The sequence below is a fragment of the Rhododendron vialii genome, chromosome 1a, assembly GCF_030253575.1.
Source record: "Rhododendron vialii isolate Sample 1 chromosome 1a, ASM3025357v1".
In the NCBI taxonomy this organism is placed as follows: domain Eukaryota; kingdom Viridiplantae; phylum Streptophyta; class Magnoliopsida; order Ericales; family Ericaceae; genus Rhododendron; species Rhododendron vialii.
In genome coordinates this window covers 40,684,276-40,703,879 of record NC_080557.1, presented here as the reverse complement: position 1 = coordinate 40,703,879, position 19,604 = coordinate 40,684,276, and the positions used below count along the sequence as shown (strand labels likewise).

Sequence of the window (19,604 nt, the reverse complement as noted above, 5' to 3'; positions counted from 1 at the left end):
GAAGTTTGAAAGTCAGCTACCATAAAAACTTTTGGCAAACGTTTTTTTCGTACGGGTAAACTTTAGCGCAAAAAAAAAAAAAAAAAGAAATTAGAAATATGAAAAAATAAAAGATTCCAAAAGGGATTTGGCAAATAGTAATACAACACCCAAAACAGAAAATTTTTCTACTTTTGAACGATTACCCCTTTGGCCAAACTTTTCTTGGACTTTCCAATATGTGTTTTTTTTTCCTGTTGTTTTCTTCTTAATAGTATTAGAAGGTTTGGGTCAAAGTTTAACATCATATTTTTCGTCTCGATGAAAAGAATTAAAAAAGTATAAAAAGATAAAGTTAAAAAAATTCATATAAAAGGATGATTAAAACTTTGAAAAAACTTTGGATAAAGAGGCCCTAGATGGAGCTTAAGTTTTTTTTTTTCTAAGCTGATACAAGAGGAAAGTAAAAGAAAGACAACAGACATAAAAAGAAACAAAAACAAGGAAGAAGGCTAAATATTTTCAGCAGACACTATCTCAACTTCACTACGAACCGAGAATGGGAGTTGGTCAGATTCCAAGGTGCCAGAGAAATCATTCTTGAGCGCCCAAGCAGCCATTTCATGAGCAACCCCATTAGCTTGTAGCGGGACAAAAGCAAAGGACCACCGAGGATGGCTAGCGAGAATATTTTTTATATCCTGAAAATAAGTCATGGTGGACCAATGCGGCAACTGAGCTTCATTCCGAATAGACTTGATGAGGGTTAGAGCATCCCTTCCATAATGAAAACATCCCAAGACTCTTTATCAACCCAGAAGCAGGACATTTTGGTTGCTTCAGCTTCAACAACGAGAGAGGAGGAAGATTAATTTACCCACAAGGGTCTTTGCCCAAACTATTGCGCTGGTATGATCTCTAGCCACAACAACGATGTCCATCTTTCCACCGGAAAAAGCGGCATCAAAATTTGACTTGAAAACTCCTTCAATTGGGTGACACACCGCGAGGAAAAACAACACATAAAACATTGTTTAAATGTTAGCCAGAACAACGTGATAATTGCAAAACTCCATACCAATTTGGTAGGGTGCCTATCTGAGGATACGTTCATAGGGTTTTTGTGTGTGTTGAAAGTGCAAAAATTTTATAGATATTTCAACAGTTTACAAGAAAGGACAACCATAATCATTGGCGGCTCCACATGGGACGTTCCATGGTCAACTGAATACCCGAACAAACTTTTTTTGCTTAGAATACATGTAAAAATTATGGACTAGCCTTTCTTTGAACACCCAATGTAAATATCAATGAACACCCAATTCTAAAAGTCTTAAACACCTAACCCAAAAAGAATTGAACATCTAACCCAAAACTAATTGAACACTCCATCACAACCCAATTTATAGCCCATTAATTCAGGTAATTCTCCGATAAAAAAAATATTCAGGTAATTCATATCTGAATACCTAACACATTACATCAATAAAGCTCATAATCATAATAAAAAGCTTGTAAAAAGAAGGTGAAAAGTAGAATCTATTGGTGTAAGTATTATACTCTATGTTTTCTCTCCATCTTTATTGTCGATGATCTAAATGTGTTAATTTCGCATTCATGGCAATAACTATTTATTTTGGGATCTAGTTAGCTTATAAAATTACAGACAAAGCTTTAAAAAAAATTCAACTCTATTGTAAATCCCGTTAACTTGAATAGTATTCCTTCGAATTTAAGACTAGGATAGAAAATCTCATCATGTCATCCTAAATAACATATTTTCGAGAAGGTCAACCCCAACGTACTCACAAGGGTTTTAGTAGATTAATGGGCTGGTTAAATGTTGACACAAAATACGAAAACTCATTTAGGACAACTGTATAATTTCTACCCCTCCAATCTCGAAACAGTATCTACTACGAAATACAACTTTCATAAAAACTAAATTTCCATTAAAAAAATATTATATATTTTTAAGTTCTCATTTCGCCCTGTTGTTAATTTTTTTAGAATAGAAGATGTTTTTTGACGGTACTATTTATACAACTATATGAGCAAGGACGGAACCAGGATTTTACCCTAACAGTGGCGAAATGTATATTTCAAAAATATAGTGGTGGTGAGACTATATAAGTTGGGCATAAATTTTTTTTACATATAATAATTGTATTTTTTAAAATTCTTGTCGTGGCGGTTGCCGCCACTAGACCCCCCTAGCCCCATCCTTGTATATGAGATTGTGTACATATATTATTGGTTAATATATCAGCTAGTAGAGTTAATGTAATTTCTGAACACCCTATCACAAATTTCTGGAGCTGCCACTGACCTAATTAAATCTACAACGATGGTAGAAATGTAGCACCAGCTCTATTACAAAAAGGCAAAACTCCTGTAGCTGTTAGGTGAACAAAAGTCGTCACAATGGGCCTGGTTGTTGACGTCCTTGCGCTCAACTTTGGTAATCCTACAAAAAAGAGGAGTAGCTTCGAATTCCCTGACCAAACTTGTGCAACAAAAAACTATTATTAGTGCAATGGCACTCAGTCCGCCCTCCTATTTGCATTACAACATTTAAACAGCCAGTTAAAAATATATGCAACAATGTAATTATGATATCATGACCAATTGAGGAGAATTTCTACGAGCTCAGTTTGCAAAGGACTAGAGTTGTAGCATAAGGCCGAATAAAACCGAGAGTTAGAGCCATTAGAAAAACTGTTATAGAAACCTAGACCGCTCCGGGGAAGGCCTTCTTTCCATGCCCCATCCACACAAAGATTTATAGGGTTTTCTTAGGTAACGATATTATTCAGGTTTTTGTCCCAACAAATTCTTATAGGACGCATTGGATTATATATATAAGGTGATCACATAATCGATGTTTGGTTAAAGCATTTACGATTCGAATGAGGTCTGATGTACTTAATGATTTTGTGTTTTTCCCTTTTGTATTTTGCTTTGTTTTCTTGAATTTTAGTCAAGTGCTTGGGTGGTAGATTATGGATTGTGATTATCCATTCTGACGCAATTTTCGTTTGGGAGCTCCATTATGAGAGAATTGATTCTCCCACAATCTATTACTCCATGAAAACTACAATTTAAAGACACAATATGAGAACGAGCTTTTCCATTATCCATTTTGGCTTATCAAATTATGGTAGGGATAAAAAGATGAAACTACCCCTTTCTTTTTTCAAAAAATATTTAGTACTATATATTAAAGTTATTTAGTACTACTTATTAATAAAGTTATTTATTAATAATTTTTATTTATCAGCAATTTTTATTCCAGTATAAAGTTATTTAGACTCACTCTGTCCCAAATTGGCAAATTGCTTGTCCCTTTTGGGATTAATTAAGCACAGTATAACAATACAATTGCTTTATACTTGGCTTTTCTTTCTATATTGCCCTTTCTTTACAGTACAATTACAGGACAACAGTACAATTGGTTTTAAGAAATGGTAGAGAAAGAGAAAGGGCAAAAACAAGAATTTTCTTAAAATCTAATTAATAATTTGGGACATTTCAAAATAAAAAGAGGGATCAGCAATTTGGAACGGAAGGAGTATTTATTATTAATAATTTTTCCAAGCTTAAATAATTATTCCTCCAATTATAAAACTCTCATAATAATAAACAAGGACAAGAAGGTAAGTAAAAACCAATTCATGATCTATTCTATTCTAAAGCTCCGTTCCGGAACGTAAAATAAGTACTTATTTTTTAAGAAGGTAATTTCAAGCTCAAAAATAATGTGTTTACGCAAATAATTTTCTTACCAATATGGATCTTGTTTAACAGATCTCATCAAGATCTTTAATACGGTGCAAAAAAATTAAAAATTATTTTTTATTTACATTATTTTTGAATTTGAAAATGTGAAATAAACTGCTTATTTTTTAAGAAGACTTCTAGAACGGGGCCTAAGGCCATCCACAGTGGTATAATCAATAGTGGATAACCAAAAGTTGACACATCAGCTTTTGATTATTCATTTAAGAGGTTGCTAAGCTTACCAATGTTGAGGTTCACAATGGTTGCTTATAGTCTATAACCAAAATAAGGGGTCTACAACAATTTAATTTTCTCTCTCCCTCTCTATTTCCCACCATTCACTTCTCTTCATTTACGTTTTTTTGGGCAAAAATATATCTATTCCCTCCCTTAATTTTGGAGAAAAATCGGTGACTTCCTTCCTTCCTATTAAGAATTTTTTTGGAGGGAAAAAAATAGAAACGAAAAAGAAGAGTGAAATACCTTAATCTGGCGACAATGGTTTGAATGGTAGATGATCGAGAGATATGAACTTCACTTTTGGAGGGAAATAAAGAGAAATACTCCTTTATGGGTAAAGTGGAGAAGATATAGAGTTGGCGAAGAAGGGAATAAGAAAATACCAAGTGAAACATGCGTGTATATAAATTTTGGAACTAATTAACTTATGGGATGTGGGGTTGACAAATTTTGATTATTAAAAAATGTTGCTAGTTTTGGTTATCCAAAGCCTAAAATTTGATTATTTCTAAGGATGTTGCTAAGTTTAATTATACCATTGTGAGCTATTTTTTGTACAAATAATATTAACTTTAAAAATAATTAACTTTTAATTATATCACTATGAATGACCTAAGTATTATCCTCTAAAACATTACTCTGTTGCAAAATCCATTCTACATATATACTGTATTTTAAATGAGACACGAAGGGGTCAAAAACGGTTAACTCGCGAAGATTGCGGTGGCAGTGGCTGATTGGCGGAGCAGCACGGCGTCCGTGGGTCTCGTGCGGGCTAATTTAAACGATTTTGCTTAAAATACTCCGCCTATATCCATGGTCAGTAGGCTTATTACAAACCGTCGTTTTGTCGCGCGTGAAATCCACGCACTAATAATTACAGTACTCTGTTCTCTGCAGCCACGTGGCATAAGCGCGTGTAACATGCGGAGTGTTTGGGCTGAGGGCCTACTCGGTAGGTAATCCCATTATTAATAGTAGTACTGGTTATGGAATAAACACAAAAGAGTCCATTAACTAATTCTTTTTACAAATTATTCCTTCGTTTTATTTGATGTCAATCACACCACTGGTTCTATAGTTTCCCCATTTTTGTCTTAGCTCTAGTTACCTGGCCGTTCCAGTTTCTTAAAAAAAGAACTTTTAGAAAATGAAGGTTACTTCAAGCTCAAAAATTATATGTTTACGCAAATAATTTTTCTACCAATATGGATCTTGTTTGATAGATCTCATTGAGATCTTTTAAATGGTGCAAATAAAAAATTAAAATATTATTTTTCATTTTCGTTATATTTGAGTTTGAAATTACTTTTTTTTTGAAAAAGAAGGTTTAAAAAGAAAGCGGAACGGTTAGTTGCACGAAGTTTTTTTTTTTAAACAAAAATAATAATCTTTTCAAATACTGCAGGATACTATCTCATATGCATCTTAGATAGAGGGGAGGATTTTGTAGATTTGAACATGATTCTAGTGAGCACTTTAGTTGTAAATGTTTGACCACTTATTTAACCTAAACATTTGTCACAAGAAAGGTACATTGAAGAAGAAATTTCGTTAATTGTACGGTGAAAGATTGCCCATGACGAGAGACTATTATTTTTTTAGGATTTTATGTTTGTCTGTTCTTATGGTGACATGTGAGGATTCACTTCATTTCTACATAAATACTCTCTTGGTCTGTGTTTTTTGGTCTATTTTCGGAATTCGTGTCATGATTTAAATTATTTATCTTTCAATTTATAATGGATTTCAAGATTTTAAAATTTTCATATAATAGAGCTAATTAAGATTTATCAAATAAAATCCATATTACATATTTTTCGAGAATCGTATTGAAAGATATGTACAATTTTTTAAGGTGTGTAGAATAGTGAAAGTGGACCAACAAACATGGACGGAGGGAGTAACTTTTTTTTAGCTTTTCCTCTGGCTTTAAACTTTTCTAAAAAAATTCCCATTTTCTTTGGATAATAAGTATTGTAAACTCACTTACAAAGCCCACAATACTGTACTCTAATTTATAGCCCTTTTGAATGGAGAAATTTCATATGAAAAGAAAGAAAGGCGCCATATTACTCATTTGGATTGAGAATTTTTTTTTTATTGAATCTTTTCCTTTTTCATCAAATCTCATTATATTTTTTGTGAAATTGGATGAGAAAGGGCTTGTATTTCTTATCTCACCATCCAAAGGGCTGTTAACGATTTTGTTGACCACCAAGTGAAACTCCTAATGTTGGGAAAGACATTATAACCATGTCTAAATGTGCCAAAACGCAAAAATGTAAGGGCATAGTTACAAATATTAGAAATAATTCAACCCACTAAAGAGCATTTGTATGGCCATAGACGGAAGATACTCCCCAGGCTTTGATGTTCCTCTCTCGCTAATTTCATCCATAAATACTCAATTCCAATTCACCAAATTTTTTCTGATTCCGTTCCCTACACAAACTCCCTCTCTCTCTCTCTCTCTCTCTCTCTCTCTCTCTCTCTCTCATCTAGTGGATCGTATACTTCAGCTTCACAGAAGGCCTATTCTAGTTTGAGCTAACAGTAAGTACAATTGCTGCAATTCAGTTGCTTGTGTTTGGTTCAATTGGAGTGTTCTGAACGAATTATTGATTGAATGTTACTAATCGATGTAGGAGTGTAAAAAGATTGAATTTTTAGTACAATTGGAGTGCTCTAATCAAATTATTGTTTTTTTTTTTTTAACTGAACTCATGAAATAATTGGTTGAATGATACTATTTGACGTATAAATTGAGTTCTCAGTTAAACTGGAGTGTTCTGATCGAATTAGTGACTGAACGATACTCACTGATGTATAAATTGAACTTTGTTTCAAATCGCCGGTTTGGATCGATTAGGCCTAGTTTTCCATAAGTGTCAAAAATGATAAAAGTACTAAATGAGCATTTTTTCCTTCACAAAATACAAAGAAAAAGAAGACCCTTTATTACTTTTAGCGGGAGTTACTTGAATTTGACCAGAAAATTTCATACTGCTTGACTTCTTAGACAGAAAGGGTTAGAAAATTTCGCGAAACTAACCCTTTCTACTTCGTATCTTTTTGTGTCTGGTTTTCAAGAATGAAATTATAAGAGTAGCTTTGGTGATTTGTTAGTCTGATTTCCAAGAACAAAAGAATAGCCGGAGGTTAGGTGAATTGACCGTATTGAATGATTAGCCCGAAATTTTTTTTTTTTTTTTGGTGTTGGATTGATTGAAAATTCTCTTATTGTGGCTTGGGGTTGTGAAGGTTGGGACCTGGTAATTTTGATAATGGCAACTGGAACTGTTCCAGCGTCGTTCATGGAGCTGAAAAGCAGAGAGCATGGATTAGGATTCGGGAAAAGTATGGATTTTGTGAAGGTTTCAAACTTACAGAGGGTTAAGTTTGGCAGATCCAAGGTCTTAGTGATCAGAAACTCAAGTTCTGGCTCTGATGTTGCCGAACTTCAGGCTGCTTCAGAGGGGAGCCCTTTATTAGGTATAAAAAATTTGATTTATGTGATTCTTTGATAGTCGTCCAAGTATTTTTTTGCTCTACATCCAGGCATTTGAAGTTTGAGAATCCTGAAAAGTTTTAGCTTTTCCCTTTGTTTTAGCCTTGTTCTCTTTGCTAAGAAAGTGGAAGAAACAAATTGAAATGAAAGTTGAGTCTTTTAAATTCCGGAAGAACAAAACTAGCTAAGACAAAATGTTTTTCATAAGCCTCAATTAAGGAAAACTAATAGCTTCTTAGATTCCAAATTACGGAAATTATGTAAATTATGTGCATGACTCCTCAGTTTTGTTGAAGTACAGATGTTGACCTGCCACAACATGGGTATGGGTATGGGATATCAATCTGGTATGTCTGTTTGAAATGGATACTTCTGAGTTCTTTCTCTTGTTCTTTTGAGAACTGAATAATTTTTGTAGGTAAGTTGTTAGTACCAGAATCTTGAATTATCATTGTATCTATTTGGTTTGGTTTGGGTTTTTTTTGAACTGCATGTATCTAATTGTTAGCACTGCCAATGAGTAAACATTATAGTAAATAAATGTCATTGGTTTCGTGTATCATGATTTATGACTGAATATGTACTCGACTGTGTATACATATATATGGGAGTCATGGGTACTAACTTGTATGCTATATGTATATGAAGTAATTTTGTATTTCCAATTAGACAATGTATGCACTTATGCATGTGGACCGTAAATTATTTTGGATCCTCTTTCTAGTCGGGAAACCTTAGAATTTATAGTTTGATGCGTTAGATATCTAGCTATACACTTGCATCCGCACCCAATTCTGTGTGATATATCATATGGGATTGTGATAATTTTCTCACCATTAAAATAGAGGATTAAGATACTAAATAGCAAACTGTTTCATGCCAGTTTTGAATACGTGATGAACCGTTTCTTGTATGTAGTTCCTAGGCAGAAGTATTGCGAATCCATTCATAAAACTGTCAGGAGGAAGACCCGCACTGTTATGGTTGGGAATGTGGCTATTGGAAGCGAGCATCCTATAAGAGTTCAAACGATGACGACAACCGACACTAAGGATGTTGGTGCAACAGTTGAACAGGTTCTTTTACTTGGTTCTTCTGCTCAGTGATATATTTAGCTTGTCGGAGAAAGCCAAATGAAAGGAAATATTAATCTAAGCTGCTGTGCTCCTATCTGAACCCATGTTAATCTTGCTCACCCTCATTCCCTAGCATAACTATGTGGACAATGTCACTCGACTCACTCCCTCATGATGGTTCTTATGAGTGTTCATCGTGTATGACCAGACCTGGTACCATTGCACATTTGATTGGGGAACAAGCTGCCAGATCTGTGGTTTACTGGTTAATTTGTAGCCTTAACATCTGTGGTTAAACCAATCTATACTGACCCACTATCGTCTCCTACGCATAGCCTCAGTATCGGTTTACTACAACATCATCTAGATTAATTCCATGTTACGTTTTTATGATTGTAGGACTTTGAGTTAAGAGATCTAATTCATTTATGTGTTCTTCAAATATTTACTTAAGTATATATCCATGAATGTTACGAACTATCTACAATTAAAACATTGAAGTTGAAAGGAGAGTTGATATTTTAATATCAAGGATTATTTTATGTAACATATGATACTTATTCTGCATGATGCTACCTGTTTTCTTTGCTAGGTGATGAGAATAGCTGACATGGGAGCAGATCTTGTCCGGATAACGGTGCAAGGGAAGAGAGAAGCAGATGCATGTTATGAAATTAAAAACACCCTTGTTCAAAAGAAGTAGGTCTAAGTATTATTGGCATTTGGGGAAGTTGAGTATTAAAACTATACTTGGTGCATCTTATCTTACTAATTTCCATTTTGGGGCAGTTATACAATACCACTGGTGGCAGACATTCACTTTGCCCCCTCTGTTGCAATGCGAGTTGCTGAATGCTTTGACAAAATTCGTGTTAATCCTGGAAACTTTGGTACCGATTTCACTACTCATTCAAGTGTTCTCATATTATTTTGCATGACATGGACTGCATTTAAATTGATGATTACTTGCAGCTGATAGGCGAGCTCAGTTTGAAACACTGGAGTATACAGACGATGACTACCAAAAGGAACTTGAGCATATTGAGCAGGTCCAGCCAACTTACAATCCTATGTCAACATTGTCCGAAAAGGAATATAAAAGTCCCTGTGATTATTAGATAACAAGGTTGCATTGTTCCACTAGGCTACTAGCAATGCCGGACTAGTGTACTTAAGTTTTATGCCTATATATATCAACAAGGTTCTAATAGAACTTATTATTCTTGCTAGTACTCCTTCATTAATGCATTTGTCTGCTAATCTGTCTTGACATTCGAATAAAAGTTTACTTTTCGTTAACATAGACATTGCACTAAAAAACATTTCAAAGACAGTTTCCTATCATCTTTGGAAATCTCACAAGTACTCTTTTTATATGGATCAGGTATTTTCTCCATTGGTTGAGAAATGCAAGAAATACGGCAGAGCAATGCGCATTGGAACCAATCATGGGAGCCTTTCAGATCGTATAATGAGCTACTATGGGGATTCTCCTAGGGGCATGGTGCGTGATTATTCAATCATACTGCTACAAGCTTCTGAGCTTCGTCTATTCTGCATTGTTTTCTAACTTGGATGTGGTATATCAATCGCAATTGTAAAACAGGTGGAGTCTGCCTTTGAATTTGCAAGAATTTGCCGGAAGTTGGACTACCATAATTTCCTCTTTTCTATGAAAGCAAGCAATCCAGTTGTCATGGTCCAGGCGTACCGCTTGCTTGTTGCTGAAATGAATGTTCAAGGATGGGATTATCCATTACATCTGGGAGTAACTGAAGCTGGTGAAGGTGAGGATGGACGAATGAAATCTGCAATTGGCATTGGAACCCTTCTTCAGGTAGCTTCATAATTTCGTAACTTGGACAAGTCCCTTTTCAGGTATAATCATTGTCATCAGAAAATGTTCAATTGGAACTTGCTATGGTGGTGTTATAAATTTCACATCCATCTAGATGATTTTTTCCTTTCTGAAATTAGACATTTGCAGTAAAAAATTTCGGCATTACTCATGAGTACTGTAAAAATTTAGGTGAAAACACGAAGACTGGTTCGCAAATGTTTACTTCATTTTTTTCTTACCAGACTACATCACTATAGTCATTTGATTAAGGGACAAATACATAGTGCCGTAGGGTGATCATGATAATAGTGAATCTAAGGAAATTTATTTGATATACTATTTTGACCTTAGGGGATCTAAAGAACTTCATTCTTTCAGGATGGTTTGGGTGATACAATCAGGGTCTCCCTTACGGAACCTCCTGAAGAGGAAATAGATCCCTGTCGAAGGCTGGCTAACCTTGGCATGAGAGCAACTGAACTTCAGCGGGGGGTGGTAGGTTTCAGATTCTATTAATTCCGTTAATGAGCTTACTTGATTTGATGTTAACCTTGAAGAACCTTTTGAATTAGCTTGTCTGGGCACTTTTTATCAGGCTCCATTTGAAGAGAAGCACAGGCATTACTTTGATTTCCAACGCAGAACTGGTCAATTGCCAATCCAAAAAGAGGTCAGATTTCAACTTTCAGGGATTTGGTAGGGGCGAAGGGCTGGGCATTCTCGTTAACTTTTCAGATTGCTTAATTTACGAACAGGGTGAAGAGGTGGATTATAGAGGTGTGCTGCACCGTGATGGCTCTGTTCTCATGTCTGTTTCACTGGATCAGTTGAAGGTCATTATTGATATTTGCTTACCCATTTTATTGATCACTGCCATTTTGCATTAGATCTTGTTCTTCAAGCTCACTAAGCACCTAAACCTTTAGTTTGATGTATGACTTTTAGTTGAGGAATTTGCTGTAGAGGCACAGAAAGTTGTAGTGGCTCCATTACGTTATTGTAACACCTGGGGTTAAAGGTGGTAGGGATAACTCTTAATGTTTTATTCCAGCTTAGTTATGTGAGAAATAAAGCTGTGGCCTCTTTGCAAACCAAAGAGATAATGGGCACCAATTTTTTCCCTTCCAATAGCTTCTTCCCTACCCTAGTTTTGTTTCTTGAAAGGCGCAAAGAGAGAATCAACTGGCACAAATCCTTTTCTTCTCTTGTAGTCTCCCTATGTATATTATTTTCCGTTAATATGTTTCTCTTAGCACTAGACACTTGGTGTATGTTTCAGCAGCTACCGGTAATCAGTTTATTTGTTTTGAATTGCATCTTGATAGCTTTTATCCTCTTTTGCCTTGCCAGACACCAGAACTCCTTTACAAATCGCTAGCAGCTAAGCTTGTTGTTGGCATGCCATTCAAGGTTTGTTCTTATTTTTCCAAATAACGTTGAAACTTTCATGCATTTTAATGATGCAAGATATGCATCACAATCTTAAGAAAAATGTTTACATTGATTTAGGATCTGGCAACTGTGGACTCGATCTTATTGAGAGAGCTTCCCCCAGCAGATGACGGTGATGCTGTAAGACACCTACTCACTTTTGCTATTATTTCAATGAGAAAGGGAAAAAGAAAAGTTCCTGTTTTTAAGCTCTGCTTTGTACTTGAAACCATTCATCGCTTTGTTATCTAATTCAATTTCAAGGTGTGGAATTGACTTGACATTATTTTTTGTATCATGTTCAGCGGCTGGCACTCAAGAGGTTGACAGACATTAGTATGGGAGTTATAACTCCTTTGTCAGAGCAACTAACAAAGCCATTACCCAATGCCATGGTCTTGGTAAATCTAAACGAATTATCAAGTGGTGTTTACAAGCTTTTGCCAGAAGGTACCGGTTGTACTAAAAGTTTTCTTAGCTTTCTGACCTAGGCATAGTGCATTCACGTGGTTTGGTTACCATTGCTCTTACTATGTTAAGAAAACCACCTCTCAGGCACACGCTTGGCTGTGTCTGTTCGTGGAGATGAACATTATGAAGATCTGGAAATCCTTAAAAATGTCGATGCCACAATGCTTTTCCATGATCTACCATATACAGAGGACAAAATCAGCAGAGTACATGCAGCCAGAAGGTATTGATTTTACATTCTTGCACAAGCTGTGAGTTCCTTCCTTAAGTGAGTGAACAAATTAGCGACCATTTGTTGAGGCTGCTTCAAAGATTTGGATATTGGATACACAAGTCTATAAGTGTTCGTTCACTGTGCTCATATCTTCATGCTTCCATAAATAGATATACTTAGAGACAGATTGATAGAAAGAGAAATTGAGAGAGATCGGTTTCAAGTTTTAAGCTGTCTTTCAGTTTCTCTACCTTAGACCTTCCAGTTGAGAATATTTCTTTGCAGAATATCTTAAAATATTTCTTTGTTCCCATTATTTTAGCTTCAACCAGGAAGGAAATTGTCTTATTGTGTTTCCCCTTGGATCGCTGTGCTCTTGCTAAGCATTCACTTAGGCAGCGCATTGACAAGACTAAATTTATGCAAAAGTAGTATGTAAGCTTACAGTTTTTCACTCTTCAGCGTGCTTGACTTCTAAAATTTGAGTACCCAACACAATTTTTGTGCTCTCTATATAAATGAATACGTTAATTCGATTTTCTCAACATCCTGATGGTTTAAATGTTCACTTACTGCAGGTTATTTGAGTTTCTTTCAGAGAATGCTCTGGACTTCCCTGTAATTCACCATATACAGTTCCCCAACAGCACTCACAGGTTACTATCCGTCCTTGTTAAATAAACAGATGAAGCTTTAAGCATCTTTAGCTAAGTAGTTCTGTTATTTGCAGGGATGATTTAGTCATTGGTGCTGGCAGCAATGCGGGAGCCCTTTTAGTAGATGGTCTTGGAGATGGCATTTTATTAGAAGCCCCAGATCAGGACTTTGATTTTCTTAGAAATACGTCCTTTAATTTGCTACAGGGTTGCAGAATGCGGAATACAAAGACGGTATGGGATTTTTGTTTAGAAGTATTGCAACAAATCTTATTGACTTGACAGTAATAATTGAGTAGTCCATGCACAATTTACTTATATTCAGGAATATGTCTCGTGCCCATCCTGCGGTAGGACGCTTTTTGACCTTCAAGAGATAAGCGCAGAAATTAGAGAGAAAACATCACATTTGCCTGGTGTTTCTGTAATTACCAACTCCCTTTTGCACTCAGTGATTAGATGACATCGATTAATTCTCGTTTATATGATCTGTTTTTTTTTTTTTTCCTGCTCTTTCTCATCCTATTGCAGATTGCCATCATGGGTTGCATAGTAAATGGACCTGGGGAGATGGCTGATGCAGATTTTGGATACGTTGGTGGTGCTCCAGGAAAGATTGACCTTTATGTTGGGAAGGTATCATATTTGGTTTAATTCTTCGGAATGTAAAAGTATTTAAATGGTATATTTCATTGGGTATTTCAAGATCCTTAGAAATCCAGATGCTGAGCATGCTGGGGTCAGCTAAAATCTAGAGTTCACGTGTGAATAACAAAGAAGAAGAAAGAGAATCTGGAGTGAAGCGTGGTAAATTTGGGAAGACACACAGGTGCACATGCTTGTATACACACACAAAAGCACAAACATAATTGTCAAGTGGAATCTTGCATTAAGAAGCTTCATCAATAACCATTAGATAAGAACGAGTTGGATAAAACAGTTATGCAATTGACTAAATGTGCATCATGCGTGCCCACTTTCTTAAGAAGGTAAGACCTAAACATAATGACATTAGAACTTGTGGCTCCTTCGGGTAGAATGCCCAAACTAGTTCTCCAGTCTTCGCTGGATTGCAAATCCATAAGCGGAAGTGTTAACTAGGATCTATCAGACTATTAACCTCAATGTACTTTCTTAGATAATAACCAAATTTTATTCCTACCTTGAGGGCTTGCATCAAATTGACATGATGAAAGGTGATAGGACACTTTCCGAAATATGTATGTTTTTCCATCTGTGACCCTTAACCACATGTTTTAGTTCCCCAAAAGCATGAGCGTTGGCTGTTTGCTAATATGTTGATATTATTTCCTCTTCCAAATCAATGCTTCCATCTTAAAACCTTACTAATTAACAAATTTTCATGGTTGTCATTTCACCTAAATTTTGTTTTTTCTATACTAAGGACATGTTTGAGTGTTATTTTTCTACACTGTCGTACAAGTACTTAGAGGGCTTGATGGTTGTATTTACAGACAGTGGTAAAGCGTGCAATTGAGATGGAGCGTGCCACTGATGCCTTGATCCAGCTTATTAAAGATCATGGCCGTTGGGTGGACCCTCCCGCAGAAGAACAAGATACAGGCAACTAAAGCCGTTAACAGGAAAGGCACGATTGTTGTACACGAGGGTAAAAGATGTAGTTTGAGGGTCCTGTAGAGCTGAGAGCAACACATAATGTGAACACTGCAGTATTATGTGAAAGATTTTGCCTCCAACAGGGCTGCTGCAACACAATTGTAATAGATATAAAAAATGTATGTTGTTTGTGTAGCATACAACATGTGTTAAATAAAGCAAATGAAATTTGCAATTAGTTCCTGTTTACTTGAACAATCAGAAAAGAGCATCGATCCCCAGTCGAACTTCAATTTTTAAGTGCCAACTACGAACATAACATGGGAGAATTAGTTACTTACAATCCATACATTGCGAGTTCGTTTTTATAATTCTCGGCATGTCCAAACTTAACACCTGGGTTGGAGGTGCAATAGCTATGAAAATTGGTTACAAATTGCTACCAGTTGCCTTACTTAAGCCTTCACGTGACAACTTGTGTTTTTGGCCTCAGGAGGGAAGAGTGTGGCTAAAAGTTCGATATGAATTTCAATTGCTGAGCTCGCGAGCCTGCTCAAGCTCTTTTATTTGCAAAGCGAAACAAACTTGAACGAGTTTCAATCGAACCGAGCTCCAAACTGTTCACATCTGGTTCATTTGCAGCCTAATAACAAACAATAAACCACTTGCAATGTAAGCACACAGCATAACATTCTTGTAAGAACACAATTGAAAGTGGAAAGACAGAAATTTTAGGAATTAAATTCAGAACCAGGAAAACGAGCATGCTGATTATCTCCCCGATTTTTGTAAGAGCAAAATACTTATACAAGTAATTTTTACTTTTTTTTATTTTTCATTAAACCTATACGATTTTCTTTTCTGGCCTCAAACTTACCTATAAATTTTTTTTTTCTCACTCTTATTGAATTCCATGTAAAGAGACAGGGGTGTGTTTGGAGAAGTGAACATGACATTATATATCAGTAAGTTAGATCAAACAATCTAAAACCACACATAATTTATGTTGCGAATATTTACATACGTATTTTATATGAATATTTTGATATCCGGTGCAGTGCGTGTTGGCTCCTAGCTAGATGAATATGAGGGCGTGTGCATGTATGTGTGCCACTTAAATGTTACGGATAAAGAAAACTTACATAATGCTAATGCCACACACTCTTGCACGCACATTCACATTCACATTCACATTCACCTAAGACCTAAAAACACACTGTACATGATTACGAACAATCATTCACTGGCGGCTCTATATATGGGTTAGACTAGATGGTCACATGCATGACCATCCAAAAAAATATTTATTCTTCTAATACATGGAGAAATTCTAGGGCATTCAATAGCAGCCAAGAGGTCTTTGGCCCAACTGCATTAGGGGGAGATCAAGATTATAACTCCTTATTTAGGGTGCTAATCTGATTATTATATATAACAATACTGACAAGCAAAACTTCTTTAAAAGAATATGACGCATCGTTATAATACGCATTATGTGAGATGACGAATTACACTATTTTGGGGCAACCATGCACCAGATCCAACCAATGGGCAACTTAATTCATCATTGGAAAAAGTAACCTGACATATGGATCTGATGATCAACATGAACTGTGAAAACAAATGAAGTAGTAGTAATTAGATATTTGCAATACAGTTAAATTTTTTTCCAAACATATGGATCTGACCGAAAGAGGTGAATAGTTATAGTGGTGAACCAAAGCAAACTCGATATTATTGTTGTTTGAGATGTGCCAAGGGTCCCTTGCTATTGATTGGATTGTGAATTGTGATAAATGTGTAGCTAATTATGGAGTATTTGATATGGTGTAACAACAATTTTTCCAAAGGGTGGTATTATGTCAAAAATTATTTTTGTTAATTTCAAAAATTTAGTGCAAAAAAGGCCGGTGCCATACATAGAGTATAAAATGGAGATTGGTTGGAGTTTGTTTAATCTTCATATCTCCAAAATATAGAGATATGGAGATATGATGCTAAGAAAAAATGGAGATATGCAGTTTGGTCGGAGATGCTTTGAACAAGGATTTAAAAATCATCCAACAGGTTATGTAACGGTTTTTGGCCCTTCGATACCATTACATCCAGGTATGCTAGGAGGAAAAATCGCATGCATATTGACCGGTTCGCTTTACATAACAGTTCATTTTCGATTCACAGACCGATTCATGGTTGTGCAGGTGATTTGTGTACTTAATTTATTTTACTCATCAATGGGTTTTTAAAATTCACAACTGCATCAACCAATTTCCATTATTTATTGTTCAATACTCCCGATACCATTACACCTCAGACCGTTACCATTTACATTGACCGTTGCCGTTACCTGTCCTAATATCATTATTTAAAACTTTGGCTCGTCGAGATCAATCAACAAGGGTAAAAAATTTGTTGCAAAACAAAGGCGAAAAAAAACTCAATAAGAACAAAACAAAAAAGGAATGCGATTTTGGCACTCCATTGTTAGCTAGTGACACTCTACTTTGGGCTTGTTTGTTTTAAATTTTGAAGAAGGTTTGAGTGGAGAGAGAGAGAGATAGAAAAAATGTATTAAAGATCGTACGCAAAGACTTTAAAGCCCCCAAAACAAATAAGCTCTTTGTGTTTCGTAATCTCACACAAAATAAAATACTAGTAGCTAAGCCCAAAAATTCCGTAGCGGAACTTAGCTTAAAAAATCCTAGGAGTCCAGGAATTAACAATCATCATTGGGCCCGGAATTAAAAATCGGCACTTAACAATCATCATTAGGTAATGATGCTTCTGCGCGAGTAAAAGATAGGAGTAGTATCCAGATTCCACACCTTTTAAGCTTTTCTAATCAAAATAAAGAAAAGATTCCACACCTTTTGATACTTCAATAACGAATAGAAAGTACACGTTAACATACCCTTTTTCACTTTTGCTCTTCGGATCAGGCTTCGTCATTTTGACTTTTGCAACCGACTCCGTTAGTTAAATGTCAACCTTTTTTTTAAAATTTTTTTGTGTGTTTTGTTCGGTTTTTTTTAAAATTTTTTGTTAAATTTGCGTCATATCTATTGAATTAATTATCAATCTCTAAAAAAGGAATCTAAAAAGTAAAAAACTTATGACAAAAAAAAAACAAAAAACAAAAAGTTCACTAACGATGGAAAAATATAAAATAGCTGTCTTTTTTCTTCTTTTTTTTTTTTTGTCTAAAGTGTTTGTCCTATATAAAAAAAATTTCAACATTGGTTCACATTTTTATGTATATTTTTAAGATTCTTTTTGTCGAGACGAATAATTAATTTTAAAAATTACAACGAAAAATTCGATAAAAAAATTACAAAAAGTAAAAAAATACCAAAAAGGTCTTAGACAAAAAAGTTTAGGAGAATGCAGCTTAGGTAAATGAACTTCACTTGTAGTAAAAAAAAAAAAAACTTTTCCTCTGAATTTGTATCACCTGAAATGAATGAACTGAATTATAATCAAGAAATCACTTAAAGAAGAGAATGAAGAACACACACAGAACAATTAAATAACAAAATCATCGAAATTTATTATTACCCATAAAGAATCCAAAAAATCAACGGACCAAATACAATAGATCAATATAGTAGTAGAGAATAGTCCACATTTAACTCGTAAAAATGATAATCTAAAAACACAATTTTGAAATAAACTCCAGACACAATTGCGTCCATGACCGTTCGGTATATTTGATCGCGTATCTATTCAACGATTCTGAATATAGTTATGCCTCGAGTCTATATTGCAAAATCGTGTTCGTATTTCGTAGCATTCTCGTGAGATGGAGATATGATAAAACGTATCTATATCTAGAGAAAATCACTCCGCGCCGCGTACCCGTACTGAGCCCGCCTGATATTCTGCTGCCGCTTCTTATACACCACCCCTCCGAATCCGACGACACATGCCGCCGCCACCACTCCGAACACTATCCCCGCCTTCTTTCCGCCCTTCGTTCCGCCTGATCCCTCCCCCTTCTCCCCCTCCTCCTCCGCCTCCGCCTCCGCATCCGCACTCATCTCCCCCTTGTACACCGGCGACGGCGACTCGGCCAGCGGAGACGGAGACGGAGAGGGAGACGAAGACGGAGACGGAGAAGGCGACCCCGTCGACGGTGAATCCGCCGGGAATTCTTCAAGATCATCGGGCGGAGGCGCTGGAGGAGAATTGTACTCCGGCGCAGAGAGCGAGTCGGCGCCGTGTTCCGGCGCCGGCGCCGGCGACGGAGCGGTTAGCGGTGGATCCGAGGATAGGGATAGTCGTACAGAGAGAAGCGATAAGAGAACGATTGTGAACAGGTTGTGGAGGATTCTCGCCATTGCAAAGATTGAGAGCTGAACACGAGAATGATTTTTGAAAAACTCGCAGATCTAGTGTGGTTTAATACGGTGACGGTCGATTAATGTAGCGTTGACGAAGTGCGTTGTGGAGTAGAAAGAAGAGATGTAGAGTTGAAAAGAAAAGGTTGGAGTGAGAGAGAGGGAATGTGGATCTGGGGGAGTGAGTGAGAAAAAAAGTGTGGGGAGGGGAGAGAGAGAATCTCGGGAGGAGTGAGAAAGAATGTGAGTGGACGGAGGCGAGGAGGCGGCGCGTGGGACTTGATCGGCGGCGGTTGGTTTGGGAAGCAAGGCTTTAGGAGAGAGAAGGGTGGTGCTTGGACGGGAAGATAGGCTTCGGGATTCTGAAATAAATAGAGAAATCTCATTCTGAATTTTGAAGATTTAAAAAAAAAAAATTCTCAGGAAAAGTTGGAAAGTTTTCTTCGTCGTACATACTATGAGATTGAGATTAAATTCTTTAGACGAGTGTA

The 19,604-nt window shown here is 36.1% G+C and overlaps 3 protein-coding genes across 3 annotated transcripts in view; 2 read left to right on the top strand and 1 right to left on the bottom strand.

Annotated features, from left to right (window-relative positions):
• LOC131308343 (serine/threonine-protein kinase GRIK1-like) overlaps positions 1-19,604 on the top strand; it is a 101,422-nt gene that overhangs the window by 47,949 nt on the left and 33,869 nt on the right. The window lies entirely within an intron of this gene.
• LOC131301222 (4-hydroxy-3-methylbut-2-en-1-yl diphosphate synthase (ferredoxin), chloroplastic) lies at positions 6,331-15,025 on the top strand. Its single transcript, XM_058327764.1, has 20 exons — positions 6,331-6,555; positions 7,264-7,494; positions 8,429-8,586; positions 9,179-9,285; positions 9,376-9,476; positions 9,559-9,635; positions 9,971-10,090; positions 10,193-10,423; positions 10,805-10,921; positions 11,022-11,096; positions 11,182-11,259; positions 11,777-11,836; positions 11,936-11,998; positions 12,163-12,307; positions 12,413-12,551; positions 13,121-13,198; positions 13,273-13,432; positions 13,524-13,622; positions 13,730-13,834; positions 14,674-15,025. The coding sequence occupies exons 2-20, from the start codon at positions 7,287-7,289 to the stop codon at positions 14,788-14,790; spliced, it is 2,238 nt and encodes a 745-aa protein (XP_058183747.1). The 5' UTR covers positions 6,331-6,555; positions 7,264-7,286; the 3' UTR covers positions 14,791-15,025.
• Positions 18,299-19,557, bottom strand: LOC131314371 (uncharacterized). Its single transcript, XM_058343350.1, has one exon. The coding sequence runs from the start codon at positions 19,111-19,113 to the stop codon at positions 18,604-18,606; it is 510 nt and encodes a 169-aa protein (XP_058199333.1). The 5' UTR covers positions 19,114-19,557; the 3' UTR covers positions 18,299-18,603.

Coding starts and splice junctions, on each gene's coding strand:
- LOC131301222 (XM_058327764.1), top strand. CDS start 7,287: ATGGCAACTGGAACTGTTCCAGCGTCGTTCATGGAGCTGAAAAGCAGA. Junction 10,922..11,021: donor CTGAACTTCAGCGGGGGGTG/GTAGGTTTCAGA, acceptor ACTTTTTATCAG/GCTCCATTTGAAGAGAAGCA. Junction 13,199..13,272: donor TTCCCCAACAGCACTCACAG/GTTACTATCCGT, acceptor TGTTATTTGCAG/GGATGATTTAGTCATTGGTG.
- LOC131314371 (XM_058343350.1), bottom strand. CDS start 19,113: ATGGCGAGAATCCTCCACAACCTGTTCACAATCGTTCTCTTATCGCTT.